This window comes from Nicotiana attenuata, unplaced genomic scaffold (genome assembly GCF_001879085.1).
Source record: "Nicotiana attenuata strain UT unplaced genomic scaffold, NIATTr2, whole genome shotgun sequence".
NCBI lineage: Eukaryota > Viridiplantae > Streptophyta > Magnoliopsida > Solanales > Solanaceae > Nicotiana > Nicotiana attenuata.
Genome location: NW_017674447.1, coordinates 62,022 through 87,004, shown reverse-complemented (window position 1 = coordinate 87,004; position 24,983 = coordinate 62,022). Strand labels below are relative to the sequence as shown.

Genomic DNA, 24,983 nt, shown 5'->3' with positions numbered 1-24,983 from the left:
AATTATTTAATTTAGCTAAAATAAATTCTATCGCTGGTAGTTCAACCAAATCGAGATTATTCGTTTTTTTTTTCGTTCATGGCTTCAGCTCCGAAGCATATCGATAAACTCATTGAGCACGATTTGATCTATGTTGTGTTATGTCACAATAATTTGTCAATCTTTCCTTATTCAGTAGTACAGTAAGTACCGATATTACGTCAAAATTATATATATTTTGTTTAATAAGCAACATAATAAAGTTTATTGTTTAACTTAAATGTTTTACATGATTGTCGATCAATTCAAGTTTTTAAGGTGTTATGACGATATAATGAAAAACTAATATTGAATACTTCAATCTTTCTAAACGGTCTTTGATTAATCTAAGAAAAGGATTTATCATTCTGTAATTTTAATCTTTCCTTAATATCAATTAATTTTTGGTAGTTTTAAATAACTAAAAAAATTCTGAGTAGTTGGTACATGTCGTTTTCCGTTCAATCATTTTTATTCTCTTTTTCTCTGTGATGTTCTTACTAAATCTCATATTCTTTTGATAAATTCACTGATTAAAAGTCTTTATTATTTAGAAACATCTTAAATATTATTCAAGATGGAACTGAATTTTTAATGAAATAATTCTCTATTAAAAATCTTTAAGAACTCTATTATTAGTTAAATTTAAAGCTTTAAATATTATAATTTTATTCAACAACAACAACATACCCAGTAATATCCAACACAAAACTATTTATAAAAAATATTTAGCTTTTGAATAATATAAAATTAGTTCATTACACTTTTGACATGATAGGAATAGTAACTTATTTACTTCACAATATTTTGTTTGATTATTTATTATTTCAGCAGATTATTCTTTGTTTTGCCAAAAAAAAAAAAGTAAAAGAAAACTTAAAATAAAGTAAAGAAAAAAATCCCCAAAAGACCCAATTCACGGCATTAATTTCCAATAAAAATCTATTCATCGGAAATAGTAGTGTATTAGATTAGAAGTATATTTATATTCTTTTGATCAAAATAACCTACAAAGTTATGTGAAAAATAATGTAATAAGAATATTTTTATCCATTATTGAGGCAATAGGTCTTGCTTTAAAATTCAGGTAAGAGAATAACAAAATCTGACGAAGAATCCTTTTAATTCTACTCGCACTAAAACTCTTTAAGTAGTTAAAACTTGTTCTTGCGAAAAGGAAATAAATTGTTAGAAGCCATTACAAATTAGGCATATCTTTCACATATCGGCCAAGATCTTAAATATCAATACTATTTCTATTACAGTTACAATTCTTTATTTTAACGTGTATTATTTCCAGTTATATCCCTTTTTATGACTTTTAGTGAAAATTATTTTAGGGCTATTTTGGTCTATCAACATTGTATTCGTGTTTTTATAATAATATAGATAGATAGATATAAATATAGAATAGTAATTAGGTCCTAATATTTGGGACTTCAAACCGACTAAGATTTTACTATTCAAAATAAGGTGTACTAATCAAATTTTAAGCAAAAACAAAGATGCGACAATTCCAAATCATCGTGGGTACGTTTTTTTTTTTAATATTTGATGTCCTCTCTCAATTTATGTCTACAATTATGTGCATGTGAATTCTTCTTCTTCTATATCCTTCTGCACACAAATATCTACAAAGCCAAAAATTATTTGTGAGAAAAAAATGAGGTTTGTTGTTCTAGATATTTAACCTCAAAAAAATCATACATATCGGAGATATATCTAAAAAAATTTAAGATTTTATCTGTGTGAACGCTATAAACTTTTTGATAATGTAATTTAATTTTACTAGGAATGGATTGAATAATGTTTTTTTATATATTCCTAATAAAATTGAAAATTATTTTTACATTATTGTAATTATTCTCGGACGACTTGTTATTTATATTTATTTTATTTTTTGGTAATTATAGATATTTTATAACCAAGTAAACAATATGTACAAAAAATAAAAATAAAATTGACTGAGATAAGCAATTAATATTCTTCTTATATAATATCGGAACGTGCTAAAGAGTAGCAAACTCCTTATATAGCATATTTTGAAATATTTTGTTAATTGTAACATAACACTTAAGTAAGAAATTTATACTTATTGTTTTTGTCAAGTTTCTTGTGAAAAATAACTTTAATCGTATAATTAGCAGTTTAAAACTACATGTGCTTTATTAAACCGTTAGAGTTATTATCTCAAATGCAAATAGTAGATGTGTAATTATTTTGTCTAAGTTATCTTGGTAACATAATAAAAATCTCTTTTAACGTTTTCAATTTCTTAAATTCAAATATTTATATTCGCAACAGAAATTAAAAACTAAAATATTCAGTTTTTTATTTAAACAAATTATTTTGTTTTCTTATAAAAGTATTTTAGGAAATAGTCTCTCTACTCCCTCCGGTAGGGGTAAGGTTTGCGTACATGCTGTTCTCTTCGGACCTCACTTATGGAATTTTACTGAGTTGTCTGTTGTTGGTGTTTCTTATAAAAGTATTTTAAAGATTATAAACTATTAAAATATTTTTGACTAAACCAGACTTACCTTTAATAAAATGAGCACATATCGAAACTAAACATCAACTGAAAACTGATGAAAGAACAAAATTTTAATTCTAATTTTTAATATGTATTCTATATTTTGGCTCCTTCTAAAATAATATTTACATACATATCCTTTCGAATCCATCAACAATAAGTAATTCAATTTCAGTCATATACTCTTGCTTACATAAAAAGGCAACTTCCGGATGCATGGGGACGTAGAATCTGGATGCATGCTTATAAGCTTGGACAGAAAAAAAGCTCACTCCAAAATGAAAAAAAGAGTAAACTAATCTAAATGTATTTTCTAGATTCTACTTTTGCGATAGTGATTTATATTAATTAGGTTAAATTTTTAGCTGAGTATATCAATAGAGATGATTAGGAACCTGTGCATAGTTTCTACCTTTATTGAGTTAGCTAAATGTAATCAACAATCATTAATTTTAAGAACTTACACTTTTTTGTTTAACTTTTACTACTATTTAACTCAAACATAATTTTTAATATAATAACTGTGTGATTTTTTAATATTTTATAATCATAGAGATTGGGTACACGCACAACACGTGTACTAGTTATTAAAAAAACTGTAAAAAATTAACTTGTCCTCTACAAATTTTGTTTACCACCTCTTTAATTTTTAAATTTTATTACGCTTTCTAATCGTACTCATATAAAATTGGCATGGCATATAATAGGACAAAATAAGGTATGAAAAATAGTTTTGGTAATGTTATAATGTTTTTAGCTTATATGCCGAAACTTTTCCTTTTCTAGATTAAATTTTGTACCATACTAGTATTAAACACGCCTACCAACTATAAAAATAGAAAATAGTAAATTAAATATAGGATCTCCTATATTATAAAGCAATAAAATAAGTTGTAAGTAAAGTTCCCTTTAAAAAAAAAAAAAAATATTACTCCATTACTCTCATTTAGAAGAAATCCAACAAGAGGAAAAAAGAAGAGGGCAAAGTCTCTTTTTCTGTTTCTCGCCTGTTTTCACTCTCATTCGTTTGGAGGTTTTTTTGTTCTTTCCATTTTTTTCATCACAGATCCGAGCCCTAATTCATATACAGATACATACAGATTCACATACACACACAGTCATCGGCAATTGATCGCCCGTCAGTCCATCCGTCACCGGCGCCGATTTCGTTAATTTTCTGATTTTTGCTCTCGGAGATCTTTGAATTTTACCCAGTCGAAGAGTCTAGAATAAGAAAAAGACGGGGCCTTGTTTTAATGAAGTTCGGTTTAGGGTTTTCAGAAGTTGATGGATGATCGATATGCCTCAACTGCGTAGCGGTGTGCGCAGAGGCCGTCGACCGATTGCTTCAATCGAACCCGAAAACAACAACAACAACGAGAACAAGAGGGTTGCACGGAGAACAACGAGGACGCGGAGAGCAGCGGGTGCGGGAAATAGAGCCGTTGGAGGAAGGAAGAAGAAGAACAACGTTAATAACGAAGAAGAGGTAATTAAGGAAGTTGTACCTATAGTAGTGGTAGATGATGATGAGGAGGAGAATGCTGTGAAGAAAACGACGTCGTTTAGGACTGGTGAAGCAGAGGAGGATAAGGATAGGAAGAAGGAAGTAGAGGAAGGAGAAAAAAAGCAGCAAATGGACGAGTACGGTAGTGGCGGCGGTGGAAGCGGCGGTGATAAGGGTTTGGGAGCTGAGGAAGAAGGTAGCACTGCTCCCCTTCCTGAAAGGGTACGATTTTCTTCTTCTTATTCTGTCTCTCTCTAGAGTTCAGTATTTCTGCTTACTCTCTTTCAGTTCAACAGTGCTTTGATGCTGTGTTTTTAAAATTAATTTTTTAATTTTTATTTTGTTTATGCTTGATGATGATGATGGAAGATTCAGTTTTTTAGTTGTATATATAAGCTCCGCAATTCTTACTGATCGCTTGTCTATGCCTTTTGTTCACTATAATTTGTTTATGGAAGAGATTTTAAATTGAGATCTTCTTTGTCTATTTCTTTAATGACAATGGTGTCCAGGGTGGTTTACGTGCACCTCACTATTTCATGGGTACCTACAACCTGGTTACTCTGTGTAGTAATGCTTAAGCAAAAAAAGAAGCCACCTAGTGGTTTTTTTATACTCCGCTAGGATTTGAACTGAGAGTGCATGGCTTTCCTCCCACTTCATTAACCACCAGGCCACACCCTTGGGTCTTGAGGTCTTGTTTGTATAAGTCTTTAAGATTATGTGAATTTATCAAGTTTCTTTGGTCTATTATCTTGTCTTGGTTGTCTGAACAAACCTCTGGGTATTTAGTCAGGCAAACTTTCTCTCAATATCTTTTAAGATTTTGATGTTTTATAATTGGCTTTGGGTTGATCTATGAAGTTTTTATTTTTTGACAATGTTAGAGGAAGCGGAGTATGCTTTCTTGTTATTTTCATTGATGTTGGTTGCTCTGATAAATGTGGTTGGTGTTTGATGACATTATGTTGTGTCTATAGTGCTGGGAGCGTATATGAGTTTTTGCGGCTATTCTTGTTTTTTTCCCTCCACTTTCTGGTTGAAGCATTCGTCTTGAACATTGCAATTGCAATATCTCCTTTTATGTGTTACAGGTCCAGGTTGGTGGATCACCAGCTTATAGGATTGACAAAAAGCTTGGTAAAGGAGGATTTGGTCAAGTGTATGTAGGTCGTCGGGTAAATCCGTCACATCCACACGAAAGAACTGGCGCAGGAGCTGTAGAGGTAAGCACAACATTCTGCATCTGTGTTTACCTCCGCGCCCCCACCCCCCAAGAAAGTTGAAGATCATTCTCTTTGATATTTTTGTTGATTATATTGACATATTTGGTTCTAGGTTGCCTTGAAATTTGAGCATAGAAGTAGCAAAGGTTGTAACTATGGACCACCTTATGAGTGGCAGGTCTACAAGTAAGTCTTTTTCTTGTATTCGTTCGTAATGTAGCTCTTAGTTATTGTCACATATCTGGTAAAAACACTGTCCTATAATTGATAGCTTTTCTTTGTGGCAGTGCCCTTGGTGGTAGTCATGGGATACCACGTGTCCATTACAAGGGACGACAAGGTGATTACTACATTATGGTATGTGATTTGCTTACTGTAGTATAACTTTATGATAGTCTCTCTTTGGATTTCCGCTTTAATCTCCATGAAATTACAGAATGTTTTGTATGATTGTAGGTTATGGATATGCTTGGTCCTAGTTTGTGGGATGTCTGGAACAATAATTCTCATGCGTAAGCTCCATTCTGTATTTATAATTTTATGAGGAGGTTATTGCTGGTCGCTGGAATTCAATGACATTCTGTTTATTTTTACATTGTCCATTTCAGGATGTCTATTGAAATGGTTGCATGCATTGCCATTGAAGCAATATCCATACTTGAGAAGTTGCACTCTAGAGGGTAAGTATGGATTTGCGGTTATCATCCCGCTACAGGCTAAAGGCTGTGTTCCATCTTAGGCAGAAATTATGTATTCTGGGTTATGATGATATAGTGTACATTCATTTTGTTTTATAACCATGGTGTCCGGGCTAGCTTGTGCGCACCTCGACTAAATCCACGGGATACCTGCTACCTCCCACCAGCAACACGTACCGAGTACTCCCTCCCTTTCAATTTATGTGAACCTATTTCCTTTTTAGTCCGTGCCAAAAAGAATGACCTCTTTCCCTATTTGGAAACAATTTACCTTTATGCAATGATTTATAACCACACAAAATATATGTGCTTCATTTTACGCCACAAGTTCAAAAGTCTTCTCTCTTTTCTTAAACTCCGTGCCCAGTCAAATGGGTTCACATAAATTGAAATGGAGGGAGTACCAAGTAACTCTGTCCACTAAGCTAAGGCTTGGACTGATGGGAAGAAATCACGTAGTGTTTTTGTCTTCACTAGGATTTGAACCTGATATATCATGCTTCTTAACCCACTTCATTGTCCACTAGGCAACACCGTTGGGTGCCTCATTATGGGAACATATCCTCAACCACCTATCTATCTTCCAACGAAAGTAAGAACACACAACATCTTGCGTCTGTTAGTCTCTGGTTTGTGGACAGAATATGGGGTTTGGCTGTGGAAAAGTGAACTTATTGTTTTGTGGTTGTTCTGTACGAGAATTCCTTTGACAGACCTGAAATAATCTTGTCATACTGGTGCTGTTGTTCTGCAGGTATGTGCATGGAGATGTGAAACCCGAAAACTTTCTTCTTGGGACTCCTGGAACTCCTGACGAGAAAAAACTTTTTCTGGTTGACCTTGGATTAGGTATACATGGAAATACAGCTTTTATCATAAAAGAAAACAAATTCGATAACTATTAGTCATCTCTTTTGTATTTTATTTTAGCAATCTTCATCATGTTCCATCTTTGGTGCAACATTTTTATGTGTTTACCTGTTTGAGTGTTGCAGCAACAAGGTGGCGCGATACTTCAACTGGTTCTCATGTTGAGTATGACCAAAGGCCTGATGTCTTTAGGTACAGTAGTCATCAATTACTCTCTATGTTGTGTGCCTTGGTTTGCATTTCCAAACTGGGTTCACTGACTAGTAAGAAAATCATTGCTCTAGGGGAACTGTAAGGTATGCTAGTGTGCACGCTCACCTCGGAAGAACTGGAAGTCGGAGGGATGACCTAGAATCCCTGGCTTACACTCTCATCTTTCTTCTCCGAGGCCGGCTGCCTTGGCAGGGATATCAGGTAAGCATTTTCTTGATTTAAATTGCAGTATTACTTCTTAACAGATCCCTTTTGTTGACACATGATAGTGATTTTTATAGGGTGAGAATAAAGGTTTCCTTGTCTGTAAGAAAAAGATGGCGACTTCTCCGGATACACTTTGCTGCTTCTGCCCTGCTCCATTTAGGCAGTTTGTGGAATATGTTGTGAACTTGAAGTTTGACGAGGAACCTAATTATGCGAAATATATCTCGCTGTTTGATGGAATAGTAGGTCCAAATCCAGACATCAGGCCAATCAACACTGATGGTGCACAGAAGGTATAACCTGACATCTTCTTAATTCAGGGCATCCTTTGATTTTGAAAATCAGCGACAGGAGAATTGTTTCTAACACATTTTATGTTATTGAAGCTTATATATCAAGTTGGACAAAAGAGAGGAAGGCTTACGATGGAAGAAGATGACGATGAACAACCAAAGAAGAAAGTACGAATGGGAATGCCTGCAACGCAATGGATTAGTGTCTACAATGCTCGTCGCCCAATGAAGCAAAGGTGTATATATATACTTGCACCTGATATCTCTTGGTCTTTAGCTTGTGTAAAAGGAAATGACATAACTGGCATTTGTAGGTATCATTATAACGTTGCTGATACGAGGCTGGCTCAGCACATTGAGAAAGGAAATGAGGATGGACTATTCATTAGCAGCGTGGCATCCTGTTCGAACTTGTGGGCCCTAATTATGGATGCAGGGACTGGGTTCACTGCTCAAGTTTATGAGTTGTCACCTCTTTTTCTTCACAAGGTCTTTTATATTCTGTTGAGTGGTCAATCTTGAAGAGTAGTCAAATTTCTGTTGCATACGCAATCTAATATATTTCTGCTAATGTTGTGGCAGATGGAAATACAATTCTTTCTTTCACTTTGGTAGGGCTAATTCCTCATATTTTATGTTTGAATATAGGAGTGGATCATGGAGCAATGGGAGAAGAATTATTATATTAGTGCGATAGCAGGAGCAAATAATGGGAGCTCTTTAGTAGTTATGTCAAAGGGTCAGTTAAAAATTATACTTGTTATACTTCGGTTGTCACAGTGCGTGTGAATTAAACCAGACTGAAGTAGGTTCTGTGGTAAACATCAGGTACTCAGTATCTGCAGCAGTCCTACAAAGTCAGCGAGTCATTTCCTTTCAAGTGGATAAATAAAAAATGGAGAGAGGGGTTCTATGTCACGGCAATGGCAACTGCAGGAAGTAGATGGGCAATTGTTATGTCACGTGGGGCGGGGTTCTCTGATCAGGTTTTTCTTGTGAAATTTTCTTTTAAAAAACTTTTTATTAGTTTATCCTCTTTGTGCACTCTATTTTGATATCTGGTAATCATGTGTTTTTATTAATTTACAGGTGGTGGAATTAGATTTTCTCTATCCTAGTGAAGGGGTTCATAGGAGGTGGGATGCTGGTTACCGTATCACGTCCACTGCAGCCACATGGGATCAAACTGCTCTTGTTCTAAGTGTTCCGAGAAGGAAGCCTGCGGATGAAACACAAGAGACACTTCGTACTTCTGCCTTTCCTAGCACTCATGTCAAGGTCATTTATTCCATCTGTCATCGCTTCACTTTTATGGGGACCATTTCTTTCGCCTTCTGCGTACCTTTTTCCCTGGTCCTAGGCCTAACTAGTTATGTTACCGTTTTGCAGGAGAAGTGGGCCAAGAACCTTTACATTGCATCAGTTTGTTATGGGCGAACTGTTTCTTGAGGCACTTAAAAATTTGGTTGGGAATTTTCTTGGGTATCATGTGATACTCTGTTGTATGTGCCTTGAAAAAGTGCTTGCTTATTTTTCATCTAAATGGAGAAAAATGGGCAGTCTTTCCTCCTTGGCTAGCTGGCTCTTTTATTATCCTTTGGAGATGACATTCCCTAAATTCCGTGGCAGTTCATGATCTTATATGGGGGTTTATTTACTTGTCAAAATTTGTATAGTTTGAACAATAATTAGTTTTTAGAGGCAAGATAAACATCTAATTTTGTAGTACTATGACCTTGCAATTTAAGAGTACAAAGTAGCTTGGACATTAAAGGTATATGACCTTATTTCTTAATTTTTTCTGGCAATTTTTCCTGGTTTGAACTTCTGTTCCGGGGATCATGAATTTGAATTGAATCCCTGGTTGTTGGTCTTTCCATTCTTGATGTATTTGGCATTCTGGTCTCCAGACACAGAAAATTCCAGTCTGAGTCTCTCTTCCCTCATATGCAACAAATGGTGTTCTGGAGTTGGTGTCTGTCTTGAATACGTTAATTTGTTCATATTTTTCAATTTTCTCAGAATACTTCTATGTTGCAACTATCTGAATGTTAGGTATCCTTTTTTGTTGTAATATTATATATAGGGGGAAGGGGAAATGGGGAGGGGATTACAAGGTGCCCTCACCAGCAAGGTGAAAGTTCAGGTAGCCAACCAACTGTGCTTTTAAGATTCCCCGAACGTTAGGTACCCAAAGCTCTATTAGAAACTATTATCGCGAGGAAGAATTGATTTTCACTTAAGTAAATTTTTGAAACATAAACTATTTAAAAAAGATCATGTTCCTCGCTGTATTAGAGTGTAATAGAGTTAGACTGGAGTATCGTGGAATGACTATTAAGGGTTCATAGTTGAACCAAATTATTTGTGGTTGGTGTAATAGATTGATGGATTGTTTCCCTGTGCTGGGGTTCAAAATCTGAGTGATCTATTGTGTTAGACTATTAAAAAACTGTGCCAGTCTGAACGATAACCTGCACGAAGTCCCTGATTATGGAAGCTTCTTAGAAGAAATTGATGTATTATCTGCGGTGGTTTTTGCTATAATTTTTTTTAGAAAAGGTGCATGAAATGTACATTCGTGCCATAAATCAAATTGTGAGCTGCAAAGAAGGGGGTAAGCTTAGCCGGCCGAATTTCAGCCAAGATGAAATGTGTAAGTTTTGTTTTCACTGGGATGAGAGTGGCACAAGTTTGGAATGACCTCCTGGCCATGGCTAATCCAGCTTGGCCTTCCCTCTTGTTATTAACACTTTAAAAGTATGTTAGTTGTCCTTACCTGCATATAATGTGTGTGGGTGTGTGTGTTGTTGGACTGATAAATAGAAGTGTCTGCTGATTATTCTGTTACAAGGTCTTTTACTTATATCTTTCACGCTGTTTTCCTCAAGTATGTCATATCCAGATGTCCTTTCAGGGCTAACTGGTGTTGTCAGGTGGCATGCTCAGATTTTCCTCGTGGTTCCTTGATGGTAAGTTCCAATAGTTTCTTTCCTTTTGTAATTTATTGTTTGCCACAATTGTCCACAGGATTTAGATCATAAGTTGGGACCAATGGCCTTAGGCAAGATGGCATTAAGAGGTATATGTTGGGCTCCATGGGATGGATCTTTGCAAAAGATCATATGGTGCTAGAAAATGAAGAGAACTCCAGCTCGTGAAGTATAACTGGGTATTTATTAATTCAAGTTCGTAAATTTTGGAACAGAAAGAAACTGATCCTTTTGTCATCTCTTATTGCAACTGCTCCTTATGGTTCAAAATTATTTCCTGTATTATGTGTTTTATCACTTTTATGCATTTTGGAACCTCATGTGGTTTGAAATTAATTACTGGTGATTTCAAGGATGTTGGAATCAAGTGCTTTTGTCAAGACCAACTTCCATCAGGCCTTTAACTTTTGGCATAAAGTTGGAGCTATACAAAGGGCAATTTGTCACATTCTTCCTTAGTCTTCTAGAACTCAGTAGGTAGCTATCATGTAAAACTTAGTGCCTTTGGATGTGCTGCTGCTGTCTGCTGAATGTTTTTCCTGCATGTATTTCCGATTGCGACCTTTAAGTGGTTTGATTTGACCTGCCTATTTGAGTTGGTTTACCTGCCTTCACATATTGTACTGGTGAAATGAACTTCAATTGCCTTCTGGAAATTGTTGTCGCTTGATATAGGAAGGCAGCAGCCCTCCATGCAGATTGTCTTTTACTTGTCTTGTAGTGTATAGCTTCTCTTTCTTGCATGACCAACCATATCAATGTTCATTTTTTGTGGTTAAGCGCTGATCTTTGACATGTACGTCGGATAGTGGCAAGCTGTTAGTACTGATATCAGAGGGTTGGCTTCGTGCTGTATCAAGCTGATGTGTGATGAGACACTGGAGTGGACCCGAACTTGATTTCTATTTGCCTTATGCTGATATTGTTGCTGTCTTGTGGTTGGAGAACTGCGAGATTTAAATTGTGATTTGCAGTTTGCCTGCCACAAAGCTCTACAAGTGTTTGATATAGCACATTTGCCTGAGTTTTAGCGCTCTGGAATAATTCGAAGTGCAATTTACACCTGATCTATTAACTTCTAAAATGTAGAAAGATAGCAGATCAGGAAACGGACTTCACCGACGATCGCGGGGTGTGCTGAGCAAGTATTTCAGCTAAACTGGCCCCTGCACCACAGGCGTAATAAAGATGGAAAAAGCATGGGCCTTCATTGATTCTATTTACTTTGATTTCTCATAAGATCCGATAAATTCATGTACTGTATTAATGTAAGAGTTATTTAACACTTTTCAGTGTGTGCATACGCCTTAAGAGATACTAAATCTAAAATGGGTAATAGAGAAGAAGATATGGAGTCGTTATTATCAAGATTAAAAAGAGAGTTTCACTGTCGAGATTAATTAACAGGTAAAGACCATGAAGTCCGGATAACAGATTGGTCTAATTTCAATTTAGTGGATCGCGTTTGATGGTGCTTAAAATATTAATTTAGCTTATGTATTAATAGTAGTAGTGAAACAAAAATATTAATATTGATAAAAAAGGTCCTACTTTTGACATATGAAACGTCATAAAATTTACAGAGATTGAAAGGTGTGAAAATTGTATGCCGGAACATTATTAGTAGCGAATCACGAAATAGAAAATTATGAGTAATTTGGACGGATAATGTCTTATTTCCTTATGAATTATGATATTAGTTCTTATGAAAAATAGTTTCTTAGAATCATTACTAATATCATGAACATTTCAACACGACTAGAGTTGATTGGTGACATCTGACCTTTGGTGGTTAACTGTTTCCACATTTAGCGGTCAGTCAATTAACTTTCGCTTAAACTTTGTTAGCATATTCAGAGCTCGTTTGGACGAGATTTTAGATTTTTCTTATTATTGAAAGTGCTTATCTCAAATGAAATTTTAAAAGACAATTTCAGATAGTCACACAGTTTTGTTTGAGCAAATTATTTAGGAAACGCTTCTGTTACTGTTAGAAACACATTTCGTGTTTGGTCATTTTTCTTTTTTCTCCAATTTGGTCAATCTTTCTAAAGAATGATTGTGAGTGTCAAATTATTGAAAAGAACATGCTTTAAGTTATTTAGTTCGGACTAAATATGCTTAAGTTATTTAGTTCATTTGCTAAAATTTCAGACTAAACATGCTTAAGATTTTTAATTCATTTGCTAAAGCTTCAGACTAAACATGCTTAAGTTTTTTATTCTTAAGTTTTTTATTTCATTTGCTAAACTTCAAACTAAACATGCTTAAGTTTATCTTGCAATTGTAATTTTCTAACGATTCTAATGCATGCTGAAGTTATTTAGTTCATTTGCTAAAACTTCATACCAAAACATGCTAAAATTTTATCCTACAGTCTACAGTTTTTTCAATAATCCTGAAGGGCAAAATCACTTTTTTAAAACGATTTTAACAAAAAAATAGGTACGAATGCAAATGGAAAAACAAAACGGGTTTAAGTTAAAAAGGGGCGACCAAATAGGGCGTCCCATGCAATTTTTACAAAAGAACATGTAAATATTTACTTTAGATTTAGTATTTTTTAAATAGATAAATGTTACACTAATTAAGTTTATCAATTTCATCTTAATGTTAAAAATGAAAAACCAAAATAGAGAGAAGGCAAAGTTATGAAACTTTAGTCATAAATATGTTCTCAACGATGCATAAGATTGGTTTAGTCCAAACTTTGGGGGATAGCTTGATAAATATTATTTTTTGACAATAGTACTACTGTCTAGTAAAAGAACTATAGAAGTTTTTACTTCTACTTCTAAAGATAGGCTACTTCTTTGAGTTTTTTTCTACAACAGAAAAAGGAACAAAAGCTTCTACAACTTAAAATAAACCTTTTCTTTTTGAGAAACTTGTCAACCCTAAAGTCTAAAGTTAAGTCTTGTAACTTTATCCATTCAATAAACCACTTAGGGGTCGTTTGGTACGAGGTAAAAGAAGGTATAAAGGTGGTATAAAAATTTAATACCACCTTAATACTCTGTTTGGTTAGCAAACCGGGTATAAGTTATCCCGATGTTAATTTTAACACTGGGATAACTTATACCTTATAGAAGGTGGGGTAATTAGCACCGGTATAACTTATACCTTCTTCTTAGAAAGTATGCAATTGTCATTCTTAATACAACATACCAAACAATGAATAAACAACAATCCCAGCATAACTACTTCCAACATTACTTATCCCAATATAACTTATACCGGCATAACTTAAACCGGTATAAATCGTATTCCAACCAAACGACCCCTAATAGTTTGGAGCACTTGTTGACAATATAGAGACTTGCTGGAATGCACTTCTATGTACTGTTTTCTTCTACTAAAATTTGCAACTAGAAATTGCATCTGAAAGAGTTCTGGGAAACGTTTTCTGACACAATACAATTGTCCAACCCCCAGAATGCAGATATACGAAACAATAGGCATATGAAATTTTCACCAAAATTATGCCTTTAGCATATTGGTTTAGATTAGATATGGGCCACAAGAAGCAAAATAAGCTGCATTAAACCTACTGCATCAACTAGCCAAATGAAGGTAACAAAACTGTGCATCATCAAAAGGCAAAACATGTTGGGCTGCAATAATTATATTCAAAACCTAAATCTGGCACAGACGCCCTAATACGCTTGGCCGGAAACATAATCTCCTCAAATGAACAATTTCCTGAAGCAAGAAGTAACAAAAAGTGATAACGTAAATCCAACCAAGTGCAAAATGATAATAATGGATAGATATTCTCCTGTTATGAAAACGCACCTCTGTGTTATCATGATCATACTGAATCACAAAGAGACATCTGCAGCCCCTTATATCATGAAATTTCTTTTGAATTTCAATAACACGTGCTTCAACATATCTAGCCTGGTCCTTCCTCTCCTAGTTAGATCAAAATAGGAAAACCAAAATATAAAGTTAAAGCATTCTGCGATACACCAACATATCTGCAACTCAGAGGCCATCATTGTGATATATTCTACCTTTTGATGATCTCATTCTTAGACCCTCTATCAATGGCGCTACCTAAGAAGTTATTTGCCCTTTTTACCCCTAGAACAACGGGAAAAGAGAGTCCATTGGAAGAAAGGTGTACCTGGAAGCACAAAACAGGATCCCCAACCCTGACTTTGTTACATTCTGAACTCTCAAGAGGTACAGATCGTTCCCGGACTGACTTTCTTACGTTTATCCACTCGTCCTCCTCTGATCCAAATCCCGCGAATCTCACAAGAACTTCCTGCAGCACGTTGCATTCCACCAAATGTCAAGCAACATCCACTTCTAAAGTTCTAATTTGACCAAGTATTATTTCTACCATCTTATTCAAATAAGCAATGTATTTGATTAATTTGAACTACTTACAGGTTCTCCTGAGCTAAGATACCTGTGTGAGATAAATGTATCAACGTCATACCTGTTAAACACCAAAAGTAAACACTAAATTAGTCCCTTACAAAGAAGTGCAAATATTTTACTTCAACAACCTCACAACAGATGCATTGATTCAAGTGAAAAATACTAGGTATCACCAAAACATTTCCATACTTGAAAGAAAATATAGTTTACGGAAATGGATACCTCCTACCCTTTCTTTTGCTCCTTTCCTTTTAAGCGGGATAATATTGCCCTGATTGTTAAGAAGTCAAAGAAAAATTCTTTTGAAAGTCTTGAAATTCGATTTTGAATAGACAGGTAGCTTACTAAACTACTTGTTCTGATTGTTAGTTATCTGATAAGAATTTAAGAAGCAGCTCCTAAATAAAAGGCCTGGCACTCAAGATATCTAAAAACATCAGTTTCATGAATAAGTCATTATTCTGGAGCAAAAACCTCTATGATCCTGGATAGTTTTCGGCAGCTCAAAGGGACAATATGTTAGGTAGCCCTACAAGGTGCAATGACCTATGAGAATATGACAAATTCTCAGATGTTTGATAACCATTTAGCAGTAAATTATGATAGTAGGCTTCGACAAGTTTTAGCCATAAAAAATGGCCACAGAATAAAGTGTAAGAACTTCAATACATTTCCCTAATATCCACCATATTGCATGTTTATAAGGATGGAGGATCTTAATGTAGCTCCCAAAAGAAAAAACATAAAACATTTTTTGCAACCAGCAGTCATTGACCATTATCGAAGGGGGAAGCACCAAGAAGTAACTTAGAGAACTTCTATAAACAAACAACAGAAAAGTAAGATATTCAAAATGGATGTTATTTTCCAGAACAGTGTCATTCTTATGGAATCCTTTGAGCTATTCAATCCGCAAGTAGTTGCATCGGCATCAGTGTAGCTGCTCATCGGTTAAGAGAAACTTTCTTCTTTTTTTGTCTTGTCTCTTTTTCTTTATTTTTTAGACAGGTCAAAGAAAAGATAGACTAGAAACAGAAGTATGCAAACAAGATTTCATTCTTGCATCTTATGTTAATGGCTAAGGGCAAAAAAGGTTGAAAATGCATCCAAGGTGAAATGCTGAAAATGATGAACAAGCATCTAAACGCTAATGCTAAAATGGCTGATTATCCAGTACTTATTTCTGACTGAAGAAAAATAGAGTAAGCCTTTCTGGCTTGCTAATGTAGGCTTACCATGCCCCATCTGTTGAAGACCTAGCCTCAAATTCTAAGTCTGACAAATCTGGAACCTTTTGCCCTGGAAAGGAATTTATCGAACAATGTAAGTGCAGTTTTCTGACAAAAGAACCACAGATTTAACTGTTAAGGGACCATAAGTAGCACTAAGCATTTGGCAGAAGAGATTCAGCTACCAAATAAAGGAAACATATGCCTAGATAATTCTTTATTTGGCAATTACTTACAAGGTTCTTATCAAATCAGACGCATTTTTAGATGGAGGAAAACCAACAAAAATATCTCTTTCGCCATTGATGTCAATATGAGTGGAAACGTTACTTTAAAGAGATGTTAAGCCTTCCATTAGAGTTGATAAAAGTGATTGACAAGAATAGGAGAAATAAGTAAGAAAGAATGAATACAAGGGACAAAGTAGTTTGACTCTCTGTAGCTTGATAAGCAAAAAAACTTAGAAAAGGAAGAAAGAAGAGGACCAAAAGGAATTGAAACAAGTAGCTTCTTCTTTGAGAGGACTTGTGAAACAACAGTAATTCAGGGACGATTATGAATAGATAGAGAAGGATACAAGGTGTGCTATAAATTTTCACCCCCAGCTAATAAGAAGTTCAATCTCATGCAGAATTATCACACATCATACAACTGTCGGCATTATGTAACTAAAATTGTTAAATTTTGTGCTTGGTGTTTGAAATACTAATCACAACAAAGCAACTTTGAGAATCCTTCAAGGGTAGTGCACTATATAAATGAGAAAGAGGAACAAATCCAGTTATACTAAGATACAACATTAATAACTGAATGAAAGGCAGAATGACTACAAGTTGTTCCTCATTCAGTAGCATTGTACAGTTTAATTCAATAACCAGTTCAGAAAAGCTGTGTGATATCAACTAATGCATAGCTCTGACAAAATTTCTTGATTCATAATTAAATCTACCCCTGATCTTGTGGATACCAATCTAATATAACCTCAAGCTGAAGCTGGGAAGCACAATAATTCTAGGAAGTCTAGAAAAATTAACAGATTTTTTTCTGAACTAAGAACACAAAAACAATTCTTTGAAATAGTGATTACTGGATATGAAGGCAGCAAAGGTCCTTAATTTGTAGCATGGTTAACTTATCGTGAGAAGAGTAACAATTGTAGTGTATTAGTCTCAACTCTCACTTTTAAATGGTCAGTAAGGGAGGAAAGTAGAAGAAAAAGGGAATTTCTGCACCCGCAAAACAATGTCTCATCTAATCATTATGTCAGATATCTACTTTCATAAAGTAAACATAGATCAACAGAGACCTTCAGGCATATGAAATGTTATTGCTTTATCTAAAGCACATTCTTCAGTCACATCAGGGAGTTTCCTCTTGGCCTCTGCGGAATTATCCTTTGAGAGACAACTTCGCTGCCTGTTCCGGAACCAAGTTTGGACCTAAATTCAAGTGAAATAGTAGAACTTAGTTCTATATGGACATTCAACCAAGAATATCTGATCCTGGAGTAAGTATGTCAAGCTATGAACCTCAGTCCATTTCACTATCTGTTTTCCTGCACGACCTTTAGAGTGGCTGAAAACATGCCAAAAATGTGTTAAAAGTCAAATGTATACAAAGTGATTTTGTTGATTATTCAACAAGAAAATGCAACTCACCTGAAAGCCTGTGCCAATTTCTTGCAGAATTCTTGGTCACAAACCTGTTCTCCTGATTGTTTAAGTTCTTTCTCCATTTTCTCAATCTGCTTGTTTAAAAAGAGATGTCCAAAAGATTACAATTTAGAAGAGAGTAACTGAAATTAGAGTTGTTTCTTCCAACATGTGTTCTTAAAGCTGCCGATTGACATCATTTGCAAATTCCAGATGATGATTAATTCACAATGGCCAAAGAAGCCAACGGAGATGTGGATGACTAGTCAAAGGTACATATCTCTAATATAAAGTTTAACCTTTCTCGAAAGTCAAAACTCAACATAAATAAATCACAATGTGAAGTAACAATCAAGATAAGAGCCACAACCACAGCCACAATTGGATTCAAGAAACTTTTTCTTTGTCTTTAATAAGTTCTATCACCCCTGCCATATAATGATTCCAGATGTAGAAACCAAGGCATGAAACATTCTAAAGCAACTCAATAATGCAATGCTAGAAAATGAACCAATCATATATTCACAAACTCAAAGAAGCAAGTAGGATTGGACGCAACTGCTCAATCACTATGATCCACAATGTGAGCGGGCAGAATTGATAAAATTCTACAATAAAGCATGACAAACAGCACAAATATCAACAACCAAGCATGCAATTCTACAAGATCTTGCATGATGGGTATAGTTTTATAAGCCAATTAATCAACTATCCTCTATCCCAAAATAGTTAGGGCAGCTAGGCGAACTCTCTGTTCTAATTTCGCTCTATTTAGGTCTATTTTGTTTTGATACTCAATAAGTAGTCTTATAAGGCAAATTAGAGATTCCCTAAATCTCATATTCATCCCTACACAGACATAAACACTTCTAGTCAGACTAAAAGACTCCTAACAACCACCGAACCTAGTATAAGTGTAACAACAACTAAGCTTTAATCTAAACTAGATAGTATTATCTATAGGGATCCTTTGCGTTCATTTGGTTGAGTTCGCATTGATTCTATAGATGTAGGTCTTTGAGACAACTTCCCTTCATGTGATTGCAAATCTATCTTCCTTTTAACATCCTCAATCATCATATTGTCACACGTCCAGACCGGTACATGACCAAACTGTCCAGCCAGCCTTAATTTCGTTGCTACTCGCATCCACTGTTGGACGTGATCATTACTAATTTTCTCTTTAATCTGGTACAAATGTAAATCCATATCAATATGCATATTCATACACCACCATCTTGTTGATATAAGGCTCAACATTGACTCCCATATATTACTGCTGGTTGCACAAACGTATTAAAGTAGTTTCATAGACCATAAAATTTCTAAATTTTAATTTTGATAAAGTAAAAGGAAATATATACCCCTTTAGCTAGATTTTACATAACTTCTAGTAACTTATACTAGCCACCAGCAGTCCTGCATGAGACCAAAACCAGTTTTTTTCCTTCTTTTTTTCATTTTAATGATAAAAAGGAGACTGTACTCATGTAAAACCAATAACCTTTCCTAAAGCCAAACCAACCGTGTGATGTATTACAAAAGCTACATCAACCTCACTTGTTTGTTCATTTCAACCAATATGTTAATCAGTTTCATGCTTTAGACCAGCAAAATAATCATACATAAATACATGCTTCAAGCTAAGATAGAGGTACTGAAATTTCAACTCTGTAGCTAAGTAGAAATGCTATACACATAACTTATAAGCTCTATTGTGAAGAAGGGTTTACACATAAAATATGAACACTCCATCTGAAAAACTTAAATTGTTAAAACGGGAAAGCTTTTCTTTATGTCTAAACATGCAATAGTTTTTTTTTTTTTTTTTTTCTGTTGTTGTTGATGATGATGATGAAACTAAAACCAAGACTTCTGCATTGCATGCTCTGATACCAAGTTTATTTGGAAATGGACACCTCTATAAATACACATAAACATCATCTTAATCAAATTTCTTAAGAACCCATAAAGGCGAAACCTTGAAAAAACATTCTTAAAAAAAAGGGCACAAAATCGGGAACAAAATTCGGAAAAGGGAAAAGCACCTCAGCATCAGTAAAGCCAGAGAAAGGTTTTCTCGGTCTGGGACGAAGGTCCATTACCCACTGAAACTGCAGATTTTGCCAACACCTTTATAGGATCAAAGGGTCATTCGGGTCTGAGAAGCTCTTTCGCTATTTCTGTAACTTGAAATTTGAGTGACTCTGGGTTTTGGGCGCCTTCTCTAATTCTTTCTCTCTCTCTCTCTCTCTCTCTCTCTCTCTCTCTCTCTTGTTTTTTTCTTTCTTTTCGTGGGGCGTGTTTGGTTTCCTTTTAGGGGTTCAAACAAGAATGGCAGAAATATATATTATTACTGAAAATATATTACAGAAATGAGATGGTGAAAAGAACATTTCAAGAACTTTCGAACTCTTGAAATGAATATCGAACCCGAATTTCATAAGAAACGTATGTATGATATGTAGGAAGTAACATTTTGATACGAATATTGATAATGAAATCTCAAATCTTTTGAAGAGTCCTTTAGAGTTAATTACTTTTATACATAATAGACAAGGCTATTTTTTTAACTTTAAAATAGATTTGAAAAACTCGAAGGATATGAAAATATTTTTGGTTTTCCATTTGGTAGTAAAAATTAGGATCACTAGATGTTGGAAATTTGAAAAAATATTGCCTTAATCTTGAATGTTCCTTAAAGTATAATAATCAATTCAATATTGATGGTTTAGATTTATTTTCTGATAAAAAGTATTAAGAAAATTGTACAATTAGAAGATAACAGTTTAATTGATATACTTAATCAAATAAAAAGATTTAATTCTTTTCCAAATATCTAAATTACTTATGAAATAATGTTCATAACTCATGTTACGGTTGCTTCAGCGGAAAGAAGTATCCAAAATTAAAATTGATAGAATCTACCTAAGAATAACAATGTCACAAGAAAGGTTAAATGGATTAGCTTATTGTCAATTGAGAAATACTTATTAGGAGTTAGTGATTATAAGAAAATTATTAATAACTATGTGTCTAAGAAAAGCTAAAAAAAAATAGACTACAAATAAATAATTAAAAAAATTAAAAAATTAAGGTCCCTCGTAAAGTTTGGCTTTAGACCATAAAATTCGTCTGGGCCGCCTATGTTGGGAACCTCCTAATATTTTGGTAGGGTGGGCGGCTTTTTTTGAGTTAATACTTCAACCTAATATTATTATTCAATTTTATGGGAGTCTAAATTAAAAACTTTAAACTTGCTTAGGAATTTAAATTTTATTCGGCTTATGATATTTAAATTATTAATCTATTTATATGTACATGATAGATATTTATCATAATGCAAATTTAATTAAGAACAAGACAAAGTATAATATTCATATATGCAATACCAATTGCAGTTATTCTTAATTATGTACTGTGTTAGTTAGGAGTCTTTTTAGGCTAATCAGAGATTACTGTATACTAATCTAGAGTTGGAGGACCCCTAATTAAAGGATATATTATTAAATTGGATATTAACCCTAATTAGGGATCCTCCTGCGGAATAAGAAATGAGTAAATCCTATAAAACATTTTGAATTATATTCACATGAGCCTCTCATGTTAGCTTAACGTTGTAAGTTTTATCTAACGAATAATAAAAAGTTCATAAAGCTCGTTTCATAAAGAATATTATGTGTCCCCTATAATGTCCGTATTTGAATTTCAAATGTGAAATTGAGTTTTCAACTAGACTAGAAATTTCAACTTTCTACAATGGAATGAAAATTGTTATGTGTGGTGTTTTATACTTCAATACCACATTAGAGGGGTGATTTGTGTGATGTCCAATTTTCGCATGTATTGGTTTATTGAAGGATCTAGTTCTTCTATGCGTTCCTTAATCTATTATTGCGAAATAAATAATGCAGAAAGTAAAGAACACAAGTATATTTACGTGAAAAATACCCGGCTCAAAAGGTGAAAAAACCACGACCTACTTCCCAGTAGGATTTTTCCATACACTTCACTACAACTCTTAGCCAAACAACAATGTCTATAAACCTGTTGTAAACCTAAAGATTAAACTCTAACCCTTGTAGCAACAAGCCACCGACTGTTGCGACTGCTTCAAGTTAACTCTACCTTGAACAATACAACTCAAGTACTGTCACGACCCAAATTCTATTAAAGGTCGTAATGGCGCCGGACACCACTGTCAGGCAAGTCAACACTAAATAATCAATTTAGTTCTCGTTTTAGTATTTTTGTAATCATGATTTTCCTTCAATTTAAATTGGACTCTACAAAATAAATAATAATGTTTTAACAATTACAATACTGAATAACCCATGATCATCCCAAAACCCGTTGTTACAAGTGCATGAGCGTTTACTAAGGAATAAAATAAAATACAATAGCTGTCCGGAATACAATTTGGACATAAAGGGAAATACCACTACTCTGAAGGAGACTCTGCTGGCTGCGGGTCGTCACGAGAGATGCAGCTCACCTAAGTCTCCGTATCAACTATGCCGTTGCGCCCACTAGGTCACTAGACATGCATGTGTCTGTGCAATAAAAATGCACAGCAAGTGTAGTATGAGTACGAAAACAACGCGTACCCAGAAAGTATCCAGTCTAACCTTGAAGAAGTAGTGACGAGAGGTCGACTTCGACACTTACTAGTGGTCCAATAATATCCGGTACAGTAAGGAAGTGAATAGATATGAAACATAGTAAATATAAGAAATAAACATGTATAAAATACGTGGTACAGTTCCCCCCTTTACAATTTTACTCCTCCCTAACTGGAGCATATATATGTAGATATAGTGGATATCATCAAGAGGTTGTCGTAATTCAAATCAGGGAAAAACCCTCAGATACACTGGCTTCTAGCCAATTGTTACGAACGATTCCATAATAATGATACACACACACACACACACACACACATATAGGAAATGTCGAGGCGTACAGCCCGATCCAACATAAAAGTAAACTGTGCACTGCCGAGGGTCGAACGACGCGAACCATAGATGCATCTATTTCCCCGCTCGCGAATCATTCATGCGACGCGGTCTTCGCTCGCGAATCATATATGCGACGCGGTCAAATATAAATATAGGAAATTACCCCAGTCGCGAATTATACCTGCGACGTGGTAAATATAAATTTAACATTTAAGTCACACCTCTTTCTTGGTTGTTTTAAAAATTATGGAGATTCATCTTGAAACTTTGAGTAAATTACCCCGCTCGTGAAACATACATGCGACACGGTTACCCATAGATTTCTTAAGCTATTATAATATTCCTCAATTCTTTTCGAAATTACGAATTTCAAATGAAACCTTTTAAATCTTAGATTCTTCAAGATTCAATTCTTTCAAGACAATATTGCTCAACCTAAATCTTACTTCTTCTCAAGGCAAACAATAAACATAAATCGATGGTAATATCAATAAGGTATGGTGTAAACCTAGGCTACCCGAATATAGGCATAGCTAGTAGCTATGTACGGACTCTCGTCACCTCGTGCGTTAGTAGCCCCCACAATTAAAAGCACATATTAATTTATTTAACCTATGGGGTTAATTCTCTCTTACAAGGTTAGAAAGGAGACTTACCTCGCTCCAAAGTTCTATAACTGGCTCCCTAGCCCTTCCGACGACTCAAACCGATGCCTAACGCTCCAAAATTAGTCAATAATTATGCAAACTCATTATTATATACTCAATTAGTCATTATAATCCTATTTACAACAATTCCCTACTCCGTTTGAAAAATCGATAAATCACCCTCGGGCCCACGTGCCCGGATTCCGAATATTTTCGAAGATAAACTTTGCCCATGACATCACGAACTCAAATATATAATTTATTCTCAATTTCATATCCAAAATTCGTGGTAAAAATCCAAATACACAAGATTCTAGATTTATCCACCAAAACCCCAATTTCTACTAATTTCCATGTTCAAATCTAGATGAACTCATGTATTTAACTCAAAATTGTGAAGAAGGCACTTACCCCATTATGATTGATGAAGATGGCACTCCAATGTGCTCCAAAATTGGCTCCCATGGGCGAAAATGAAATGAAATAGAGCCAAGCCCTCATTTTTTAAAGAAGACACTGTCAGCCCCGACTTTCGCACCTGCGGTCACTTGACCGCTTCTGCGGTTCTGCAGGTGCGGCCCAGCTACCGCTTCTGCGGTCTATCCCCCAGCTGCCCACTTCCACTTCTGCGCCTTCCTTTTCGCATGTGCGGTCTCCCTTCTGCGGCGAGATGACCGCATCTGGGGTCCCATCACTTCCCTACCAAACCGCATCTACGCCCCTTTGGCCGCTTCTGCGGCTCCGCACCTGCGGCCAAAACCTCGCAGGTGCGATTACACCAGATGGCAGCAGGCTTAGAAATCTTCATAAGGCCGAATTCAATCTATTAATCACTCGGAATCCACCCGAGGCCCCTGAGACCCCATCCAATCATACCGACCAATTCCAAAACATAATGCGGACCTACTCGAGGCTTCAAATCACATCAAACAACGCTGAAACCATGAATCGCACTCCAATTCAAGGTTAATGAACTTTAGAATTTCAAACTTCTACATTCGATGTTGCAACCTATCAAATCACGTCCGATTGAGCTCAAATTTTGCACACAAGTCACATTTGACATTACGGACCTACTCCAACTTCCGAAATCGGAATTTGACCCCGATATCAAAAAGTTCACTTCCGGTCAAACTTCTCAAAAACCTTCAAATTTCTAACTTTCGCCAAACGACTCCAAAATGACCTACAAACCTCCAAATCCACTTCCGGACGCGCTCCCAATACCGGAATCACCATACGGGGCTAATCTCAGACTCGAAATTCCAAACGGACATCGATAACATTGAAATGCACTTCAACCCAAATTTATGAAATTCTTCCAAAATGCTAACTTCCACAATAGGTGCCGAAACGCTCCCGGGTCATCCAAAACCTGATCCGGACATACTCCCAAGTCCAAAATCATCATACAAACCTGTTGGAACCTTCAAATCCCGATTCCGAGGTCGTTTACTCAAAGTCTAACATTAGTTAGAATCTTCCAACTTAAAGCTTCCGAAATGAGAAGGCTCTTTCCCAATCAACTCCGAACTTCTGAAATTCCA

At 35.2% G+C, this 24,983-nt stretch overlaps 2 protein-coding genes across 2 annotated transcripts; one reads left to right on the top strand and one right to left on the bottom strand.

Annotated features, from left to right (window-relative positions):
• Positions 1-3,476: 3,476 nt before the first annotated feature.
• LOC109218678 (casein kinase 1-like protein HD16) lies at positions 3,477-11,208 on the top strand. The gene is made up of 16 exons (XM_019383052.1): positions 3,477-4,280; positions 5,153-5,284; positions 5,397-5,470; positions 5,572-5,641; positions 5,741-5,796; positions 5,893-5,964; positions 6,737-6,831; positions 6,978-7,044; positions 7,137-7,266; positions 7,347-7,565; positions 7,659-7,801; positions 7,880-8,054; positions 8,214-8,304; positions 8,394-8,551; positions 8,655-8,843; positions 8,955-11,208. The coding sequence occupies exons 1-16, from the start codon at positions 3,843-3,845 to the stop codon at positions 9,012-9,014; spliced, it is 2,169 nt and encodes a 722-aa protein (XP_019238597.1). The 5' UTR covers positions 3,477-3,842; the 3' UTR covers positions 9,015-11,208.
• Positions 11,209-13,741: 2,533 nt separating this feature from the next.
• LOC109218679 (protein SAWADEE HOMEODOMAIN HOMOLOG 2-like) lies at positions 13,742-20,100 on the bottom strand. The gene is made up of 9 exons (XM_019383053.1): positions 19,880-20,100; positions 17,838-17,923; positions 17,709-17,754; positions 17,486-17,618; positions 16,186-16,249; positions 14,957-15,008; positions 14,688-14,831; positions 14,354-14,473; positions 13,742-14,260 (listed from the first exon to the last, which is right to left on the bottom strand). Exons 1-9 carry the CDS (start codon positions 19,931-19,933, stop codon positions 14,195-14,197), a joined length of 765 nt encoding a protein of 254 aa, XP_019238598.1. The 5' UTR covers positions 19,934-20,100; the 3' UTR covers positions 13,742-14,194.
• Positions 20,101-24,983: the final 4,883 nt, after the last annotated feature.

What these genes read in the sequence shown, in the direction of transcription:
- LOC109218678 (XM_019383052.1), top strand. Translation starts at nt 3,843, where the DNA reads ATGATCGATATGCCTCAACTGCGTAGCGGTGTGCGCAGAGGCCGTCGA. An exon ending in CTGCTCCCCTTCCTGAAAGG is followed by an intron (nt 4,281 to 5,152) that starts GTACGATTTTCT and finishes TATGTGTTACAG; the next exon opens with GTCCAGGTTGGTGGATCACC. An exon ending in AAGGTGATTACTACATTATG is followed by an intron (nt 5,642 to 5,740) that starts GTATGTGATTTG and finishes GTATGATTGTAG; the next exon opens with GTTATGGATATGCTTGGTCC.
- LOC109218679 (XM_019383053.1), bottom strand. Translation starts at nt 19,933, where the DNA reads ATGGACCTTCGTCCCAGACCGAGAAAACCTTTCTCTGGCTTTACTGAT. An exon ending in CTGGCTTTACTGATGCTGAG is followed by an intron (nt 17,924 to 19,879) that starts GTGCTTTTCCCT and finishes TTAAACAAGCAG; the next exon opens with ATTGAGAAAATGGAGAAAGA. An exon ending in ATCTTAGCTCAGGAGAACCT is followed by an intron (nt 14,832 to 14,956) that starts GTAAGTAGTTCA and finishes AACGTGCTGCAG; the next exon opens with GAAGTTCTTGTGAGATTCGC.